The sequence below is a fragment of the Brachyistius frenatus genome, unplaced genomic scaffold, assembly GCF_029030835.1.
Source record: "Brachyistius frenatus isolate BFR_SWC_R1_liver_20210118 unplaced genomic scaffold, ASM2903083v1 Contig_226, whole genome shotgun sequence".
NCBI classification, from domain to species: Eukaryota; Metazoa; Chordata; class Actinopteri; family Embiotocidae; genus Brachyistius; species Brachyistius frenatus.
The window spans coordinates 1-22,250 of NW_027210825.1; the positions used below are offsets into that span (position 1 = coordinate 1).

The window sequence follows — 22,250 nt, forward strand, 5'->3', positions numbered from 1 at the left end:
AAAATATGACAAAAAGTCAAACTATAGCATGTCATCCTAAATACGACAAAAAAAGTAATAGTAAGCATGTCGTCCAAAAACAAAAAAATAGTCATACGCATGTCCTCAAAAAGCATACAAGAAAGCCATATGTTCACAGTTACAGTGGTGTAGTGGTTAGTGACAGTGCTTCTCAGTGAGAAGGTTGTTGGTTCAATTCCTGCTGGACACATGGTCCAAAAAATGTAATGTTAAAATTATGACAAAAAAAAGTCATACAATAGTTTGGTCTAAAATATGACAATATTTGTTAAATTAAACAAATAAAAGTCGACAAGAAAACATATTTTAGAAAAACTAATTTCAGATTTTGATTGGTCAGATCACAATTATGAAAAAAAAAGCCATATTTGGTCTAAAATATGACAAAAAGTCAAACTATAGCATGTCATCCTAAATACGACAAAAAAAGTAATAGTAAGCATGTCGTCCAAAAACAAAAAAAATAGTCATACGCATGTCCTCAAAAAGCATAGAAGAAAGCCATATGTTCACAGTTACAGTGGTGTAGTGGTTAGTGACAGTGCTTCTCAGTGAGAAGGTTGTTGGTTCAATTCCTGCTGAACACATGGTCCAAAAAATTTAATGTTAAAATTATGACAAAAAAAAGTCATACAATAGTTTGGTCTAAAATATGACAATATTTGTTAAATTAAACAAATAAAAGTCGACAAGAAAACATTTTAGAAAAACTAATTTCAGATTTTGATTGGTCAGATCACAGGACAGTTTTCCATTTTACCTTCACGTTATTAATCTGTTGCCAATTAACCTAATTAGTTATGAGATGTTCCAATAGATGTTTTTCATTCAAAATATGACCCAAAAAAAAGTCATATCGTCTGAAATATGAGTCATAATATTGCATTGTCGTCCAAAAACAAAAAAAATAATCACACTGTATCATGTCCTCAAAAGCATACAAGAAAACCATATGCTCACAGCTACAGTGGTTAAAGGTTGAGATTAAGGTTGAAGTTAGGCACATAGTTGATGGTTAAGGTAACCAGGGGTTTAGGAATGCATTATGTCAATGAGTGTCCTCAAGAGTATAGGTGTGTGTGAGAGAGTGAGAGAGTGTGCGCGCCCACACGCAAATTATGATTGTGGAAAGGCAAAGAAATGTGAGAAATTAATAAGTAAACCGACTGTTCTGTCGCAGAATTTCTGATGGAGGATACCTTTTCCATCGAGAAGTGATCCATCAGCTTTTTCCATGAGGATAGTTTTTTGGTATTAATAACAGTAATAGTTTGTTTTGTTCCATTTGGTTGTCGGTGGGTCGACTAGTAAACAGAGTGAGGGGGGGATGATGGGATGTGGCAGCTCGGGGTGATGAACGGGCGGTGCGGTGCCGGGTGGCGTGAACGTAGCCGTCGCAATACGAACAGATATCCAATAAAAAAAAAAATCCCACTTTTAAACATGTTGCCCAGTATAATAAATTCAGTGGAGAATTTTGTACAAATTGAAGGATTGCATTTTTTTTTTTTTTTTTGTCATGAAGTTGACTTCTTTTTTTTGTTTTTGCGAATTTCACTAATTTTCATTTCATTTGGATACAAGCGTGGTAATCCTAATTCCTGCGATTTAAAATGTAAGCGAGCAAGACAACCGACCAGCAGTGCAGACACCGGACTCTTCTTTCAGTGCAACACCTGCAGGGCTTCCTCACTGGAGGTCAGCGTCTAAATTAAAGTCACTTAAAATGTTTTACAACAGTGATTCAGTGCTTGATGTGTGGATGTTGGAGGGAGGGTGGGGGAGGGAGGAGGAGGAGAAACGGGAGTTCAGAAGAATTAACTCCCAACAGTTGCAGTAATTAAGAGCCCAGACTTGCCGGTAATGCTGAAACACCTTTATTGTGCCCAATCTGAACATACTCCACAACTGTAAGTAGCAGCAAACTTGGCAGACCACAATGAGGTAGACTTTCAAAACTCTAAAAAGCAGCTGGGCCGAGGGACAACAAGCTCAGCATGACAAACCTAATGGGATAAAGAAAAGACATGTTGTCTTTGGCACACAGCTCGTTATGCATTTGTCCAACTGGAACGAGAAGGCAAAATGGGATAAGAAAGCGTGGGGTCGTTTTACTGGGGTCTACTCAAGCTCTGGATAGATAATTTATCGTCAGCTAAGTGGAAGTTCTTACATTCAACAGGAAACAAGCAGCTGTTCTAACGTAGGCGTGTCCCCCTGCTGATGTACAAAAGTGATTAAAAACCACTGCCACCTCTCCACACGTGCAAATTAAAAAGTGCAAAAAAAAAAAAAATCAAACTATGTACATTCAAATGATTCATTCACTCGAGTTTCAAAAGGATCCGTCAGTAGCTTGAAAAAAATGGATCACCAGTTGAGGCGCATCCAGTACCATCGTTACACACATTTAATATAACTGGACCAACGAAGCAAGTTAAAGTAGTACATCCAACAATTTGTGCCCGTTCAGTTGAAATTTGGGAGGGCAAATTAAAAAGAAAAATAGCCGCAGGGAAAAAAAAAAAAAAAAAAAAATGTATGAGAAAAAATAAAACAAAACAAAAAATGAAAATAATAAAAGGGGGGGGGGGTTTCCCATAAACAGCCGCCTGATAGAATTCTGTTCAAAATTTTCATGTCATGACTTAAAACCGTTTGTGTACAAATTAGTAAAAAACTGCGTAAAAATGTCTGAAATGCGACTGGTTAAATGAAGCCCGACATTCAACTCCCAAAAGTAAGAAACACCAGTTGGCTTGCACAGGAAAAAACAGATGCCAACTGGGGGGGGGGGGGGAGGGGAAAAAATAAAAAGTTAAAGGCACTGTATGGCGTTTGCCAATGAACGGCAATGATACTTGCGTGATTGCTCTTCACTATGCAACACATGTAAACAAAAAAAAAAAAGGGGAAAAAAAAAAAAAAAAAAAAAAGGCATTTTCATCCACTTCTTAACCTCCAGCTGACTCCTATCTCTCTGTCTGGCCACAAGTCTGGGAAGTGTGAAGGGCCCCTTGTCTCTCCCAACAAGGTCAGTGTGCGTAGTGCCACTGAACAACAGCAAAAATGTAGCAAGTGCAAAAGTGAACATTTTCTACAGTGATATCCCCCAGTGCCTGGTGGAGTGCCTTGGTGCCCTCGTGGACGAGGGACGTCCGGCACACGTGCTCTCCTTGGCGGGCGGCCTCGCCTCGGAGAGAGGAGCTCTTCCTCTGGCCCTTTCAGGAGGGTCTGGATCCCCGTCCCTCCCCCGGGCTCTAGCTCGAGTCCCTGTTCTTCTGGTTGCGCATGAGGGGCCGGTGGTTGCTGAAGATGTCCATGGAGTGCTGCCAGTGCCAGCAGGAGCGGCAGTAGTACTTGAAGCAGGCCTGAGTGAACACAGACGGGTGGTTGAGCGAAGTGCGGAGACGTTTCTCATGTTGGCAAAACAATTTGTGGGAGATCATTTCAAAAACAAAAAACAAAAAAAAAGGGAATTAACTTTTACAGCAAGTACAAATGTTCATATTCCTCAAAAGTCACTGTGGGTTCAACGAGGAAAATAAGATCCCATGTGAATATATTCTAATATTGAGAATTACATTTGATTCATCAAGACAACAATGACGGCTACTTTTTTTTTTACTGTACTAAACTGTAGGTCCATTTCATTTTATGCATTTGAAATTTTATTTACTTCCTTTAGTACATTTTTCATGACTTGGGAAAAATAAACTTTACAGCCGTAGGAGTAAAAGGTGCCGTAAAAGTCAAACACAAAGCAGACCGGTGGGAAAAGAACATTTCAAGAATCGAACGTCATACCCCGCTTGACTGCATTCTGGTGACGTGACCGAAACTCGTCACTCGCTGGCAAGACAAAGATTTGTTTGAAGTGGATTTCCACTCACCGGGTCTCTGCAGAAGAAAGGCCCAGGTTGGCGAAGGCAAACTTGACACATGGAGTCTTCCAGGTATGGGTCGATCTGGACCTGCGGGGGGGGGAACGACAGCGCTCGGTTTACAGCCGGCCCGCCGAGAGAGGCACAGAAGTATAGTTTACCGAACAGCATCCGCCGCTGAAGCGACGAGCTGCTGATCAAGCGCTCTTTTAAAAAAAAAATTAAAAAAAATGTCTTTAAAAACAAACGTTTTTTTTTAAGCGCTGGCGCTGCAGGAGGCGTTATTGCCGACTCTCGTTCGGGTATTAATGTTGAGAGCCAGCAGCCTCTCGAGCTCTGCGCCGCAGACAAAAAAAAAAAAAAAAAAAGTGCCATTGATGAGTACAAACGCTAATAAAAGTGCATCCTTTTTTTACCTTCTTTGTAAACTTGGGTGTTTTAATCTCCACAAATGCAGCACAGACAGCCTTCAGGTAACTGCGCTGATTGTTGAAGGTGACACGTCCAGAGCCTGGACACAAGACGGGTCGGATTTAAACCGACGTTATTAAAAGACGAGCAGGATATATATATATATATAAAAAAAAGAAAAAAAAAGATGCAGAGGTGACCGACGAGAGCGCGCCGCGTCACCCGACCCTGGAGCAAATGAGAGCGCAAATTAAACAAACACACAAAAAAAACCACCGGCAGTCTCACCTATGGGGTACTTGTGCTTGTCCGTGTCGATGCCGGCGTACATGACGCCTCCGAACAGGTCGTTCATGATGCTGGCCAGCGCCTCGGCGTTCAGCATGCCGTGCAGCGCGCCCACAAACACCGTCTTACTGGGGTCCAGGCGCTGAGCGGGGCAGCGCACGTAGTTGCTGTCAGAGATCACCCAGGGAATCACCTGCACCTGCAGCAGGAGGAGGAGGAGGGAGGGAGGGAGCCGGGTCACAGGAGTCAGGAGGGGGGGGGGGGGATTACTTACCCTCCTTCACGTGTTTAAATAGGATGCCGAGTCGGGCTGGGACCGTGCGTCGTTCTGCACGCTGGCTGGATGCCAGAGTTCTGGTGCAGACTTTCAATTTAAGAAATGTTTCCTTCCAAACCGACCCTTTTCCCGAAATTAAAAGTCAAAGTCCTCGAACGATTTATAGTCCAAACACAAGGAGCTGTGCAAAACCGTTGAACAGTTGCGGACTATTTCACTTTCACATTTTGATGAATGGGACACGACGGCAAAAAAAAAAAAAAACAACAACATCTCTCAGAAGACGGTGTGAAGAATTATTTGGTTTGTGTTTCGGTCATCACACCTCGGAAGACTTCACGGGGACAAAATAAAAGTTATTTGTGTCGTTTCACCATTTTAAATGAATGCCAAAAGTAGGAGCAGTAAATAATCTCACTTAAGAATCTGCAGCGATTGTGAATGTTTGATTAATTGGCATTTTGCTTGATAAATGTGATTTACAGTCAGCGGAGAACACTCGCGTTCAATTTCATGCAGTACGATTTAAATGCATCAAACTTTTTGCAAATGAACCTCCTCGGATTCTTGATATATACACACACACACGCACACCAGGTTGCCGGGAGTTATTGCAGGCTGCCGTATGGATTACTTCTCTCTCTCGATTGGTGCGCCTCCATTTCTAAACCTCTTTTTTAGGCTTTTCACAACAATCAGTGCAGCAAGTTTTACAAAAGTCCTTTCATCACAACACCGAACACTTTGAGGTGGACGAAGTCTCCATTGCTCGGCGTTACGATTGCGTCGCTCTCGTTTCGTGCGCGTTGTTGGGTCTTCGCGTGCCGTTTTCTACTCACATCCTTGCATCTCATTCTGCGGCTGGACATCTTGAAGTAGTACTCTCTGTTGTCGTCGGGGTGAAACGGGTCCTGGGAGCAGGCGTGGAGCAGCGCCCGCACAGACTTCTCATTCTCAAACACCAGGTAAACGTAGCCTACAAAACATACAGCAAAGTACTTCGTGATGGAGAACAATACACCGTTTAATTTACTTTAAAAAAAAAAAAAAAAAAAGAGTACTTAAACTTCAGATCACCAGACTAAGTTATTAAACCGAGCTCACGGACAGCATTCGGGATTCTTTTGTTTCCTTGACAATATGATTGACAACATTTTCATGACCGCGAGTCATTTATCCATTCAATCATCTATCAAGCAAAAAAAAAAAAAAAAGCTCAATATTTACTAATTCCTGTGTCATTAGCTTAACAATAATAACAATATTATAATAATGAACAAATGGTTTGATGGTGGATCCGTTGGAACGACACTAAACTGTCATTCAGGATATGTAAAAACTAGTTGGAAAAACAGATCAGAAAAGAAAGAACAGTTTTAAGTAAAGTAATACGTGAACATTTCAAAAAGTTAGGTAGACATGTAATGGATAAACAGTTCAATGTTTTGTAAGTATAAATTGTTGACTGGCTAAAAAACCATTGGATAGATGAATGGCTCAAAGTAGTAAAAAATAAATAAATAAATAAATAAAAATTAAGAGATGGCCAAGATAAACAGCGGAAAAAGATTTTTAAAAAATGATTATAATTCAGTGCTTATAAGGATAAAAGTTACAGTTGAAATAAAGCTAAAAGGAAATGATACATTTTGAAAGACCTAAATGTAATTAATGAATTAGTGGATGAGATCTCCAGCCTCGGTTCAATATAAAATCGGGGGTGTTACATAACATCGAGTTTAAAATAAATTAATACTCACACATAACTTGAAGGGTATTTGGGGTTAATCTGCTGAGCTGTGGTGGTACGTCACAAAAAAAAAAAAAAAAAAAAAAAACAACTTCTGAACCGCTGATCTAAATCGCCTCTGAAAGTCAAACCCATAAGAACTCCTACAAACTAGCACTTAGCCCCAAAGTTAATGAGGCATTTCTCTTGTGTCCAGTTTCTGCTTCAAGCACCGTGTTTTATGCTCCAGCTATGCCCAACGTCGCCCGTCCTGAAGTAGCTTGGCAAAGGACCGACCGTTAAAACTCACCAGCATGCCGGGTGCTCACCACAGTACCACCCTAAAACCAGGAAGGAAATCAAATAGCCTACCAGCCTGTCGTTACCTTTGGCCACATTACCTTTGGGAGGGCAGCGAGGGTGCTTTCCATCCTTACCCGGCCACTCCACAGTCAGAGGGCCATAGCCGCTGAAGGTGCTCATGAGGCCAGCTGAAATAGAGCATTAGGTGGAGATTTTTTTTTTTGGGGGGGGAGGGGGATTAACATTTACCTGTTAAACATGTGCACAATACATGATTACAACTACATTAGTTTGATCTCCCGTGCTCTTGTAGCTTAATTCAAATTAATGAATTTATTATGGTCAAGGCCAAAACCTCAAACTGTGACGCGCATAGAAATGTTGCTAAATTATGATCGACTTGAAAAACACAGAAGGAATGAGACTACGGGGTTGTAGAGGAGAACACGATGGGACCTTCTTTCGAACATGTATACGCACGCGGCAGTTGTTTTTTTTTTACCTTCTTTCACAAGTCTCCTCTCTAAAGCCCGAATTAATTCAAAGCCTTTCTGAAAACTCCCCCTGCTTCAATGCGCGAGGACGTCTCACTGACATTTATTTGAAACCACCAGATTATGAAAATATGCGAGCCGTGAATTAAAACACGTCCGCATCTGATCTTAAAAACGAGCATCGTTAAATAACGCAGACGGCGTTGTACCTTCTGTGATGTCCCAAGGAACACCACCAAGAAAGACCTTGCAGGAGTACAGAGGGTCCTTGTTGTTCCTGGGGGGCAGCTGACCGCTCCAGGTGAACGTGGCCTCATTCACCGCTGATGGGTGCAGAACAAGGGTTAGTCGAGGGCGAGCCTGCATCCTCCAGGGGTTTGGAGGCGATTAAAAAAAAAAAAAAAAAAAAAGAAAAGGGTTTAGCGAGTTTACCTGCAGCCTGCCTGTGCAGGCGAGCCTCCCTCTCAATGCTGAATGCGTCATCCGACTGGTCGAGCATGTCTGCACCCGGCCACGGAGAGCCGGTGCGCCAGCGGCGGGAAATGGCGGAGGAGGAGGGGCTGGCGCTGGATGGCGGGGTCAGAGGAGAGCTGGTGTCCTGGGAGTCCAGGCGGGAGCCCAGTCGCAGCAGATCCTTCTGCATGTTTGATGACAGATAAGGCAGGGGAGGGGAAATCCGCAAAGTGGACTGGAGAGAAAGACGACCGGCTGTTAACGAGACGCGACTGAAGCCGTCTTGCAGCGTGCGAAGCATTTGATGGCAATCGTGAAGGACACGAGGGGCAATAAGGAAGTTCAGAAACTGCTCCTGTTGTGCACAAATGAAGCGCAGCGCCATGATATACACAGTGAATGCAGTGCAGAGCTATTGTAATAATACTACCAAGAAATTAAAAATAAATTAAAAAAAAAAAAGAAGATATTTCATGTCGCCTGACTTTGCATACAAATACAGTTCAAATATCAAATTTGCTTCTTTTAAACAGTTTTTTTTTTCCAATTGATCTCAATCTACTGTTTGCAAAACTAACAGGTCTCTTTAAAAACAGTCCAGAAAGGAACCGCAGGCCGGCGCTACCAAGAGTCGTCTTTAATCGTCAAGAGCTCCACGCCTTAAACAAATGGAACTGGCAAGTTTGACCAAATATAATAAAATATACTTAAAAAGACAAAACAAGCCATATAGAACCGTCTCTAAATAAGGACCCAAGGTACAATTTGATCATTTATGGTATCTGTGGGAGAGTCAATCGTGAATATAGCTGTTCAATCCCCCGCCCCCCCTCTATATTTGGATGTCAAATTGGAGCAGTAAATGTGAATACCACAAAGTGTTTGAGACCTACAACCCCCTCCCCAACAATCCAACACAAACGGGAGCTACAGAACTCGAGCTCATGTGCCTTACCAGCATGTCACAGAGGTGATCCGAGCCCGAGCTGAAGCCGCTGGTCTCCGAGTCTTCGGGACTGCTGGAGCGAGAGTCCAGGAAGGAGCTCGAGTCCAGTCGGTTTGCCACGCGAGCCATGCTCGGGAACTTCTCCAGGAAGTCAGCAGTCATGCTCAGGGACTCAGGGGGCAGGTAGCCTGGAGGCTTCCCGAGGATGCTACTGAAGGGACTGTTCAGGATACCTAGCACTGGAGAACAGGAGAATCATGCTATATATATATATATATATACACACACACACACACACACATACATATATATATATATGCGCGCGCACACACACACCGTCTTATCGGGATGACTCAGATCTGTGACAGTAATGTGCATTCTGCTCTGCAAACAGATGAGCAAACTGAAGAAAATGAGATGTGTTTGCTGAGTCTACAGAGACGCATCGATTGGTCCGGGGGAAAGCTGCTTCGCAAACTCAAGTTTCCAAAATTCCCATCTTTAAATCCATTTTGCGGCTGGACGAGCAACGTAAAGAAAATTGGGTTCGAGTGCTGAATCAACAGACGGTCACCTGATTTATCAGAAGTGGAACACGGCAATGCAAACTCGAGTAGCCAAAAATGTGCTTCTAGAAGAAGGTACAGGACGTTGCCAACAGCAACCGAGCAAGCTCGAGTCTGCCGAGTCAATAACGGTGAAGCATTTTCAATTTCGCTTTTGATATTTTGCGGCCCGACTGCAGTAATTTGAAAAACTATCTCGACCTTTTGACTTTTACCGGAGGCCAATTCATCCATCACCTTCCTGCAAACAAGTCCAGCGACTTTGCTAAGCAGCAATTTCTTCATTATAAAGCGGAGTCTTCCTTCCTCCCGATAACCAAGCGAGTCAGCTGGCAGCAGCGACAGTGGCCTGTAACAGTGAACATGAGGCTCTGAGGGGATTATTCAGCTGCAGGCCGCATCCAAAAGCTCTGTCCCACTTTGTTAAAGGCCCAGTTTAGAAAGCTCTAAATGAAGTTATGCTGGGTTGGTTTGGACATGCAGCGATAAAACTACGGCGCTACAAATGGGTCAGGACAAATGGGGGCATCCTTCAAATCGGTGGTACCTCTCTAAAGACAGACGCTCATCTCGAAACTGTCTGACATCGCACAGGTCAGCGTTTACATAATCTTAGTTTGCCCATTTCATGCAGCTTTGTGCGATTGCTTCAGCAGTTTTCTAACCGAGCCTACTCATTCAGCCCGACAGCATCCTGGCGTCATCCAGTTAGATCAACAGGTAATGGATACATATTTTTAACTGGACTCCATGGCAACATGATTCAGCTTTGGGAAATGAAAAGTAGCTTGACTGGCTTGTTGTTTTTTTTTTTTGGTGCCGGCTGGCTTGCTAGAGATGCAGCAAAGCAAAACTGCCACATCATCCTCCCTAGTGACGCTACAGCCTGTTCCCACATGCAGACAGACTGCTGTTAACCAACCATCACATACTTCAGCATTAACGAGGGCAGCACAAATCAAACAACCGAATAGACGTTACACTATCGACTGTTATGCACAAATGAAATGAAACCCGACAAACTCTTGGGAAAAGAACCAACACCACCAAGCGGACTCGGGCACATTATGTGGTATAAAAAAGACCACAAGTTCTGCTGTGAATCCTAAAGACATTTAGATTTTTTTTTAAATTTTTTTTTAAAAAGGGCTGGTTACTCACTGGAGGGAGAGCTGGTCTGAACCTGGGATGGGGAGGGGTGTGTGTCTGTCTCCTGGCTGCTCCAGGGTCTGTCCCAGCCGGACAAACGGAGAGACTGGAGGCCCAGGCCCAGGTCTGTGACACCCGGCGGGCCCCTGGATGATGGCATCTCCTGGGAGCCGGGCATGCCGCCACAGTTGGGGAAAAGCATCCTCCTGCTGCCCACCGCAGCCAGGTCCGACTCTTTGATCCGAGATCCAGTCGGGAGAGGGAGCAAAAGAGAGGAGAGCAGAGTTAGCCAAAAAAAGAACAGTTGTTTCAGTCTGCGTTACATAGAAAAAAAAAAAAAAAAAAAGGGGGGCAAAGTGAGCTCTGCCACAAAACAGCTCCTGTGAGGAGAAATATCATGAAAAGAAAACAAACTTCCCTCATCACCACATCTCCCCCTACCCTGGCTGCCGGCGGAGCTAACCTGCTGCCTCTGTGCCCGGTGCAACTGCCATGCATCTCCGTCTGCATCACTGACCCACCTAGCAGCATGTGACATGGCTGCTGATGCACTCGCACACCCCTGCTAATGACATCAGCTTTCCCCCACCTCCCTGCTTCCTTGCCTAACAACTGTGTAATGAAAAATTCCTGCCGGAGCTATTGGCTTGTTGATAGAAGTACTCCCCTCTCTGGCAGGCACAGCACGTCTCCGAGTCAGTGGGAAGAGAGCGGCCACCGCTGGTGCCGTTACTGCCGCTGCTTACTCTGTGTCTAGCCTTGTTTCCTGAGCGAGCTGACAGAGGCGGGGAGGGGAGGCGAGGGGAGGGGAGGGGAAGGGAAAGCGAGGGGCAGAGCTACAGCAACACGGAGGAAGGCGGCATGGGAGCGAATGACTCAGCAGGCTCAAATTAAAAAGTACTTCAAACTCGAGGACGCTCAGAGAATTTAATTTGAAATCAGGTGTTTGGGAGCTCTCCCGACATTTGCACACAGACACGGAGGGAACAGGCAGAGCCTCGCCGTAGCAGAAGCAGCTGACTGATCAGATGTTGAGGACGGAGCGATTTGCACCGCCAGCTCCTCCCTTCCCTCTCCGGGCCTGGAGAGCTTCCAGCTGCAAGCTACACCCCTGATTCAGCAACACCACGCTGGGGCGGATGGTGCACAGAGGCCGCAGCAGAAGTTTAGCTCAGTTTGCATCAAGATCCAATTTACTTTCGTGTCGCTTAAGTTGCGCAACCTTTGTGCCGTTCTGCCGCTTCTGTCAGAACTGAGCGACGCTTCACGGTATGCATCTAAAAACAAGGCTGTTCGTCACAGGAGCAGATGTGCCTTAAGCAAACGGAGCAGTTCAAAGACAGGACGCAAGCACCGCGCCGAGCTTAAAATCTTGGCAAATCTCACTCCTGGGATAAAAAAAGAACCAAGAATTGCTGCAATGCTGCAGACTGGCGATGCAGCATGAATCAGCTGCTGGCACCCGAATGATAAAGACAAGGTGAAGGAGGTTTAACAGATGGCACAAGACACTAAAAGTGGGCTTCATTGTTGATTGAGATGCAACTTTTCACCTTAAAAACACACTTTGTATTTTTCACCTTATATTAGGGGTTATTTTTAGGTTTTCTGGTGTTCATGTGTGGCAACAAAAGAAAAACGCAAACTACAGCACAGCAGCAGGAGAATCCAACAGCCAGACTCTTAGCAGGAGCTACCACCGAGCACAACAAGGTCATACACTTTTACGCTCACATTTAGCTGTTGTTACTATCCGAAAATCTTTAGCAAACTGACAGCAAATGAGTTGCCAACAATGTCGATAGTAGAGACAATTATGGAAAAGAAAGAAATGTTTAACATTGTCAATTTGCAGCTTCTCACTTTTGTACAACTTTTCCTGCACTTAACTAAAATACCAATAAAGCACTTTTCAAATACTCCATTATAAGTCAAAGTCCTGCACGAAAAAAAAATCCTACTAAATTAAAAGTCCAGCGGTATTAGCAGCAAAATGTAGTATTGTAGTATTAGTAAAATAAAGCAAAAGTAAAAAGTACCGTTTGGTCCCTATATGGTACATTAGACTGTCATCAGTCAAGCATTCGTGTGTGAGCAGCATGTTACTGTTGCAGCTGCTTTAGGTGGCGCTAGTTTGAACTACTTTATATGCAGTTATATAAATAGAGACAACACAGCGGTTGTCAGATGATTACCGGGAGAGGAAAGAAGGACAAAAGATTTCTGATCCACAAATCAGTTTTGGGACTTTTTTTTTTCTCCCTCTAATCAAAGATTTTTGGTAAGACGATCAATCACTTAAACATGAATTCAGTTAAAAAACTATGTGAGAAATTTGGAGAGGAAAAAAAAAAAAATGCTGCCATTTGCTGGAGCCGTTAACAACTAACAGACAACTGATGTCACCCGACTGCACACCGATTTCTTGAAGACAGACCCTGAAAAAGGTTGTTTATTTTGCATGTTAAAATCTTGTTATATATCGAGTCAATTATTCCTCTCAAGTAAGCCAAGTAAAGATGCAAAATGAACGTAGTGGAGGGGAAAGAACAACATTTCTCTGAATATGGCGAAGTATAAAATGGAAAGACTCTCAAGCACCTCATAGTTGCACTCTAGTAGATGTACTTGGACTACTTTCCACCACTGCCTGCACTTTGGCCTTTCAGTAAAATAAAATAAAAAATAAATAAATAAAAAAAACTACTATATTTTGAGCTTCTGATCTGTAAGCTTTGCATTGCACCATTTGCAGTATGAAAACAAAGTTCAATCTAATGTGAAAATTAGGAAAAGATGCTCATTCGTATTCATTGAACCCGAACTACAAATGCACCATAAACCAGACACGTGCAGCCAAAAATCAAGCTAACGAGCACCATCCTGAACAAACACGTTAGCTCGCAGACCAAATTATCATCAATGTGCTTTTGTTTTTGTTTTTTTTTTGGCTTCCACAGCTAACGTTAAAGCTAATTATCCATGCAACTGGTTAAATGACAAATTTAAAAAAAATATTATTATTTTTTTTTTTTTTTAAACTCGTCATTTACTGTTTTCTGATTACATTTGAACCAATTGACTGTAAATCTGATTTTATTCGACTTGTTGAATTCAGCAGCTGTTCAGCAGCCTGGTGCATTAAAAAAAAACAACAACAAAAAAACACATTTTTGTAGGATGTTGACAGTCTTATTAACTGTCACACTTGACTTGCATCTGGTACCTGAAGTCTCGGTTAGCTCACAGCATAAAAAAAAATTAAATTAAATTTTAAAAAAACAACCGAAAAGGTCAATTTTTTTAAAAAATTTTTTACATTTGCAGGCAAACCCCCCCCAACAACAAAAAAAAAAAAAACCAGGTATTTCAGGACCAAGTCTAAATCACACTTTATCTGACTTTTCTCCAGACTGAAAAATGAACGGGACTTTACCACACAGCAGGTCGGGCTTTCCTCGGGGGTTGTTGGGAGTGGTGCACACGCCGGTGAAGTCCAGAGCGTTGCCCAGCATGGTGTTCATCCTGCGGAAGATGTCCGCGTTGCTGCAGGTGGACAGCGCCGGAGAGTCGGAGTCCGGGCTCTCGGGCATGATGCCGCCGCCGCCGGCCTCGTTCCTCTGCGGGGAGGAGGGTGGGGGTGGAGGTGGAGGTGGTGGTGGGGGGGTTTTGAGGTGCAGAAGAAGCCAGAGGGACAAATTTACCCACAAGTCACGCTAAAAGTTTATCTCAAAAGTTGAGACGCACAAAAAAAAAAAAAAAGTTTTTTCGACGTTTTTTTGTGTGTTGTTTTTTTAAGGTAACTGTGTAAAAGAGGCGGTTGCTTCATAAACACACCTCAGGCACAAAAAAAAAAAAAAAAAAAAAAACCCGGAATTAATTGACCTACTTAAGATATTACTTTATTATCCGGGAAAGATATTGTTGAAAATGTTATTTCGTTTTCAACTCACCAGAGAAAACGCCATGTTGTGGATAGATAGCCTAAAAGATGTGTCACAATATTAACGCTTGGCTGCGCGTAAAGGTCATATTTATGAAGTCTGTCCGTAATTAGGCTTAATTTCGTGAACGTGCGTTCAAGCGATCCGCGGCGCCTCGAGGGCCTCCTTCTGGTCACGTGCTCAACATCAAAGAGCCAGCCGCACAGGTCGTGGGGTGCCACCTCCGCGAGCCCTCTGCTTGAACAGGTGACTGTTGGACGGTCACGTGACGTGGAAACAGGTCACTAGGAAAGAACAAGACGAGGAAAAACGCCTCAGCTATTTCATTTTTTTTTTATATATATATATAAGACTGGATTCGCGTGCAAAAATATAAAGATATACACAGATATATGTATTTTTTTTATTTTTTTTTACCAATTTTCTATTTTGCCAATCGTTTTGTAAAGCACTTTGAATTGGTTGATTTGTTTGAAAGGTGCAATATAAATAACGTTTGAATAATTGGTTGATGTAGCCTGCCTTAGACCAAGGGCGTAACCATGGTATCGACATTGGAGGTAACCCGGTGTTATTATTTGTCTTGGTAGTATATTAGTACCTCCAAAATGTCATAAAAACATTATGTTGTCCAAAATGTCACAAAAAATGTTTTAGCTTCTCTTCATTGGCTTCCTGTTAAATCAAGGATAGAATTTAAAATTCTCTTGCTGACTTACAAAGCTCTTCATGACCAGGCTCCATCTTATCTCAGAGATCTTATAGAACCACATCATCCTGACAGATCTTATAGAACCACATCATCCTGACAGATCTTATAGAACCACATCATCCTGACAGATCTTATAGAACCACATCATCCTGACAGATTTTATAGAACCACATCATCCTGACAGATCTTATAGAACCACATCATCCTGATAGATCTTATAGAACCACATCATCCTGACAGATCTTATAGAACCACATCATCCTGACAGATCTTATAGAACCACATCATCCTGACAGATCTTATAGAACCATATGATAGATCTTATAGAACCACTGATCCAGATCTTATATAACCACATCATCCTGACAGATTTTATAGAACCACATCATCCTGACAGATCTTATAGAACCACATCATCCTGACAGATTTTATAGAACCACATCATCCTGACAGATCTTATAGAACCATATCATCCTGACAGATCTTATAGAACCACATCATCCTGACAGATCTTATAGAACCACATCATCCTGATAGATCTTATAGAACCACATCATCCTGACAGATTTTATAGAACCACATCATCCTGATAGATCTTATAGAACCACATCATCCTGACAGATCTTATAGAACCACATCATCCTGACAGATCTTATAGAACCACATCATCCTGACAGATTTTTATAGAACCACATTATCCTGATAGATCTTATAGAACCACATTATCCTGATAGATCTTATAGAACCACATCATCCTGACAGATTTTATAGAACCACATCATCCTGATAGATCTTATAGAACCACATTATCCTGACAGATCTTATAGAACCACATCATCCTGACAGATTTTATAGAACCACATCATCCTGACAGATCTTATAGAACCATATAATCCTGACAGATCTTATATAACCACATCATCCTGACAGATTTTATAGAACCACATCATCCTGACAGATTTTATAGAACCACATCATCCTGACAGATCTTATAGAACCACATCATCCTGACAGATCTTATAGAACCATATCATCCTGACAGATTTTATAGAACCACATCATCCTGACAGATCTTATAGAACCACATCATCCTGACAGATTTTATAGAACCACATCATCCTGACAGATCTTATAGAACCACATCATCCTGACAGATTTTATAGAACCACATCATTCTGACAGATTTTATAGAACCACATCATCCTGACAGATCTTATAGAACCACATCATCCTGACAGATCTTATATAACCACATCATCCTGACAGATTTTATAGAACCACATCATCCTGACAGATTTTATAGAACCACATCATCCTGACAGAGCACTTCACTCTCGCCCCTCTCCCCAGTTTGGGTTCGAGGGGCAGACACCCTCTCTAGCTTTAAGGTTAGACTTAAAACTTTCCTAAATAAAATAAAATAATAAATATAAAGCTTATAGTTAGGTCTGTCTCAGGTGGCCCTGAACCATCCCTTAGTTATGCTGTTATAGGCCGAGGCTGCTGGGGGACCTAATGTGAAATTCTTTCCTCTCACTCTTTCACTCTCTATACACTCATATCTCACCATCACATCTCCTTAACTTCCCGCTGTTTCTCTCCCATTTTGCTTGTTGTCTGTTGCCTCTCCATACAGTTGCCTCGCTCACGTAGTTTCTGTTCTTTCTTTTGCAGATGTCCCCGGCCATGGAGCTGCACGTCTCTGCTCTGTGATTGTTGGCCCCACTAACAGTTAATGATTTGGATCTCTATGCTGTCCTTTTCTTTCTCTGGTCTCCTCTCACCCCAACTGATCGAGGCACATCTCAGCCTGGTTCTGGGGTTTCTTCCTGTAAAGAGGGAGTTTTTCTTTCCCTCTGTTGGAGAGTTTTCCCTCTTAGCTTATGTGGGAATTGTTGAATTGATGGGTTTCTCTGTATAATGTTGTAAAGTTCTCCTGTAAGGACTTTAATGTGTTTCGTGCCATGAAATAACCCGTGTTGTGATTTGGCGCTATATAAATAAAATTGAATTGAATTGAAAAACCTCATACTATAGCATGTTGTTCAAAATGTCATGAAGATGTCTTGGTATAACAAGTGGTCCAAAATGTCCAAAGCAATATTATAATATTGAATGTTGTCTTCTGTGCGAACAGATGAGAATCGAAGAACAGACACAGAAGCTGGAATAATGAATGAAAAACAGTTTTATTGAATCCGGGGAGATTGAATTGTGTATGTGTGCAGGCAAGAGCCCAGGTTGTGGAGTCAGTGATGGGAGTCCAGACTCGAGTGTGTTTGTGAATGAGGTGTGGAGAGTGGCTGAGTCCGGGGGAGCATGTCCGGGAGTGTGAGCGGGGCAGGCCACAGACAGGTGGAGTCAAAAAATTTCCAGAGAAGCAGGTGAGAGGTAATGTGTGCTGGCAGGGTGCCCGAAGCTGCAGGTGTGTGTGTGTGTATTTGTGTGTGTGTTCGCCCAGAGGGGAGGCGTCTGGAGGATCTCCGAATCCCGACACCCGACCAACAGGTTTTGGTCGGCAGGGGGGGTCTGGATAGACCGAGGCAAGGATCCCAGGTGAATGTCCACCTGTGATCTCCGAGGACTGATGCTGGACTTCAGCGGACTGTTCACTGGTGATCTCTGTGGATCCACGCAGGACTTCAGGTGAGTTTGTCTTGGCAGGAAGACAAGAGAGGTGGACAGCTGGCACGCTGGCAGGTAAATTGAGTCAGGAAGAGAACAGACAAGGATCAGAACCAGACAAGGAACCACAAGACTCAAAACTTACAGTGAGCTGCGGCAGCGTCGTACCAGGTGAGCTGACAGAAGAAACTGACAAAAATGGGGTGCAGGACCGGGGTTGAAATACTGTGATTAGTGGAGTGCAGCTGTGCCAGCCGGCCAGAGGAGTGGAAGACGGAGGTGCTTATAGGTGCTGGTGGGTGCTTAGGCGGAGAGCCCACACCCACCAGACACAGGCCAAAACAAAACGCACCGGGCACCTGAAAACATCAGTGACGAGAGGAAAAGGAGATTGGGGGAAACAAAGGGAAAACACTGGGACAGACAGGGATCCTGAAATGTTGTCTGAAATATCATGAAAACCTCATAGTGGAGAATGTGATCCAAAATGTCATAAAATGTCATTATAGTATTATAAATGTCGTCCAAATTGTCATTAAAGCAACATACTGTAGTATGTTGTCTAAAATGCCATAAAAATGTCATTCTATAGTATGTCTCCTAAAATGTCATAAAAAATGTATTTGAGAGTAAAAGTCATTAAAATGTCATATTATAGTTTGTTGTCTGAAAAGTCTTGGTATGTGGTCCAAAATGTTAAAAAAAAATTCATCGTATAGTATGTTCTCAAAATTTTTTCATTAAAACAGCATACTATGGTATGCCTTCCATAATGTAATTAAAACATAATACAGTATGTCATTCAAGAAATCCATGTTCTCCAAAAAGTCACCTAAATGTCATAAAAATGATTTAGTATAGCATGTTCTCCAAAAAGTCATGAAAACTTCAAGCAATATGTCTGTATTATGGACGTTAGGCTACATACCCATAGTACCATGTCCCAAAGTCTATGCAGCAGCAGATTTAAATCAGTGAATGAAAAGAATAATAGAACAAGAACATCTAACTTTTTTTGTCCTTGTATCGATCTGTGTGTGTCGATCTGTTACCTCTGAGATGTAGCTGAACTATTTTGCATGTGAGTTTAAGAGTTGTGTGTATGGACCAGGTATGCTGCAAATTAATTGCCCTCTTGCGGCCGATAAAGTTGAATCTGAACCTAAAATATTTCAAATGAGCAATTCTGAAAAGTACAGTTTTGTTGGTGTTGGTTCTGCTTTAAACTGATGTGTGCAGTGTTTGTTGGAAAGCTGGAAAAATGAGTTACTTTAGATGGTGTAGAATTAGAGAGTATGTTTGTGTATGAGCAGAGCTGCACAGGAAGAAGACTGAGGTCATTCAGAGATTACATTACATTATATTACATTTAGTTGACGCTGTTATCCAAAGCGACTTACAATAAGTGCATTTCAACCATGAGGGTACAAAACCCAGAACAACAAGAAACAAGAAAATACAATTTCTTCCAGAAAGCCAAACTACAAAGTGCTATAAGTAAGTGCCATTTTAAGTGCTACTAAAGAGCTACCTATTCAAGGTAAAGTTGGAAGAGGTGTGTTTTTAGTTTGTGGTGGAAGATGTTCAGAGTTTCTGCCGTCCTGATGTCGTTGGGGAGCTCATTCCACCATTTAGGAGCCAGGACAGCAAACGGTCGTGATTTTGTAGAGTGTTTAGCTCGCAGTGAGGGAGCAACAAGCCGATTGGTAGATGCAGAGCGGAGGGAGCGGGCTGGGATGTAAGATTGGACCATGTCCTGGATGAACACTGGACCCGATCTGTTCGCAGCACGGTACGCAAGTACCAATGTTTTGAAACGGATGCGGGCAGCTACTGGTAACCAGTGAAGGGAGCGGAGGAGGAGCGGAGTAGTGGGAGTGAATTTAGGAGGTTAAAGACCAGTCGAGCTGCTGCATTCTGGATGAGCTGCAGAGGTCGGATGGCGCTAACAGGTAGACCTGCCAGGAGGGAGTTACAGTAGTCTAGACGTGAGATGACCAGAACCTGGACCAGAAGCTGGACCAGAACCTGGACCAGAACCTGGACCAGAACCCGCACTGCCTTCTGAATGAGAAGAGGACGTATTCTCCTGATGTTGTGCAGCATGTATCTACAGGAACGTGTTGTTGCAGTGATGTTGGCAGTAAGAGAGAGTTGACTGTCGAGTGTCACGCCGAGGTTCCTAGCAGTCAGGGTCGGGGATACCACAGGTATCCAAGGTAGCAGTCAGGTCGAGGGTGGGAGAGTCTTTCCCTGGAAGGAAGAGCAGTTCGGTCTTGTCGAGGTTGATTTTCAGGTGGTGTGAGGACATCCACTGAGAGATGTCAGTCAGACAGGCAGAGATTCGTGCGGCTACCTGTGTTTCAGATCGGAGAAAAGAGAGGATCAGTTGCGTGTCATCAGCATAGCTGTGGTAGGAAACCATGCGAGTGAATGACAGAGCCGAGAGAGTTGGTGTACAGAGAGAAGAGGAGGGGACCCAGGACGGAGCCTTGAGGGACACCAGTAGTGAGAGGACAAGGTTCAGACACAGATCCTCTCCAAGTTACCCGGTGAGTGCGGTCGTTGAGGTAGGATGAAAACAGGGAGAGAGCAGAGCCTGAGACACCGAGGTCCTGAAGGGAGGAAATAAGGATCTGATGGTTCACTGTGTCAAATGCAGCAGAAAGGTCAAGAAGGATCAGGATAGAGGAGAGAGAGGCTGCTCTAGCAGTGTGAAGCTGCTCAGAGACAGCAAGGAGGACCGTCTCTGTTGAGTGGTCTGCCTTGAAACTAGACTAGTGAAGGTCAAGACGGTTATTATGGCGAAGATAGGAGGAGAGTTGATTGAAGATAGCTCGTTCGAGAGATCTTGGTGGGTTTGAGAGCACAACTGACACACAGACACTTGTATTTGTATAAGCCCTGAGGTCAGGCTGGCTTTTTCCATCTGCTTCATGAATGCATGTCGTGTATAAGTAAGACCAGTAGAGGGCGCCAGAGTCATGCATCCCAAAAATCTCCAGGCCTCTTTCAAGGACCCTCCTGCTGTTTTTTAAAAAAAAAATTTTTTTGTTGTTGATTCTTTCTTTCAACCATTTTTCCTCACCAAGTTGGCATAATTGTAAAGCTTTGTTGGTTCAGAAATACCATATTATTTTTTTAAACTATAAATTATGAGCCAACAAATGCCTTGTTGACAGAAAATTAATTATGTACCTGTAGGCTACATTGTGCTATACAGTAACTAGATGTGACAATTGTGTGACGAGATTAAATGCAAAATAAATTCTTCCAGTTTTCTCAAACAAAAGGGTAAAGAACCATAATTGTAAAAATAGTTTTTAATTTTTTTTTTTTTTGCATTTTACACTTCTTTGTGGACAGTAAGCCCTCCTGTTTCTGGAGACAGAGGACATCATTCTTCGATGAATCCTCACAGAATAACTGAATCTCTTGCGTAGTCTGATCCTTAAATCAGCTGTTGATTTTATGTTGATGTCTTCATTAAGAAGTGGTAACTGTTGGGAAAATATTGATCCCTGAAGCACGCTGACCCCTTGCAGATGACAATTCTATACGACGACATTAGGATAAATACAGAGAATATTCCTTACGTTAAGGCCGTTCTCTTGAGGCTTGTGAGAGAATAATAACATCCTGACTACTGTCAGTACCAGAGGTGATGGTGTGTTTAGGTCTATATTTGATCCTGAACTACAGCGCGTCTGCAGAAGAAAAGAGCAGAGAAACCGAAATGCTCTGCCTTCCAGTCCGCAGCATCCCCATCTTTGCACACTCTATTGATTTCCTGTCAATCCAAATATTCTGTGTGAAAGCGATGTTAGATGACCTGTTTTTTTTTTTTTTTTTTCTTCCCAAAAAGGGCAAATGGCTGATTCTTGAGAGAATATTTTCTTCTTGTAAAGAGTCTTTTTGTTTGAGCTTTCAGGGCTGTTTCTGTGGATAATATTTCTGATTGTTTCATTGAATTTTTTTCCCCAGAAATACAGAAAATGTCCACTAGTTTCTCAGGGCAATGTCTTTAAAATGTCTCATTTTGTCTGATCAACAACTTTAAACCCACATTTTTAAGGTTTACAGTAACATAAGAGAAAAATGCAACACATTTGAAAAAACTGGAATTAAATGTGTTGATTTTTATATAAACTGTTTGCACACAAGTATTCTTTTCTTCCCAAGTCTTGATTTGTGATGGTCAAAAAATGAAATGCAGAAATTAAATATAACCCAGTGTTGCATAATATTAAAGATTTAACTATAATGCTAATGCTCCAGTCTAAGGTCATTGGACGCAGCATGTCACACTGTCATTTACAGTAAAGAAGACATCACTCCGAATGCTCAGTATTAAAATATGAAGTGTGCAACTCTGAAGAAGCCGTCATTGGTATTGTATCAAACGTTGTAAAGGCAACATGTGATGCAATACCACTCCTGTTTATCCC

The 22,250-nt window shown here is 42.6% G+C and overlaps 1 protein-coding gene across 2 annotated transcripts; it reads right to left on the minus strand.

Annotated features, from left to right (window-relative positions):
- Positions 1-1,882: 1,882 nt before the first annotated feature.
- cpeb1b (cytoplasmic polyadenylation element binding protein 1b) lies at positions 1,883-11,277 on the minus strand. 2 transcript variants are annotated; one of them, XM_069719878.1, is made up of 11 exons: positions 10,985-11,277; positions 10,534-10,755; positions 8,816-9,045; positions 7,840-8,095; positions 7,617-7,730; positions 7,012-7,101; positions 5,721-5,857; positions 4,605-4,803; positions 4,322-4,416; positions 3,915-3,995; positions 1,883-3,392 (listed from the first exon to the last, which is right to left on the minus strand). In XM_069719878.1, exons 1-11 carry the CDS (start codon positions 11,013-11,015, stop codon positions 3,282-3,284), a joined length of 1,566 nt encoding a protein of 521 aa, XP_069575979.1. In that variant the 5' UTR covers positions 11,016-11,277; the 3' UTR covers positions 1,883-3,281. The 2 variants fall into 2 exon arrangements, with proteins under 2 accessions (XP_069575979.1, XP_069575978.1); XM_069719877.1 differs by having other exon boundaries at positions 10,963-11,277.
- Positions 11,278-22,250: the final 10,973 nt, after the last annotated feature.

Coding starts and splice junctions, on each gene's coding strand:
- cpeb1b (XM_069719877.1), bottom strand. CDS start 11,059: ATGTCACATGCTGCTAGGTGGGTCAGTGATGCAGACGGAGATGCATGG. Junction 5,858..7,011: donor CCCTCGCTGCCCTCCCAAAG/GTAATGTGGCCA, acceptor TATGTTTTGTAG/GCTACGTTTACCTGGTGTTT. Junction 3,393..3,914: donor CTTTCTTCTGCAGAGACCCG/GTGAGTGGAAAT, acceptor GTGTTCACTCAG/GCCTGCTTCAAGTACTACTG.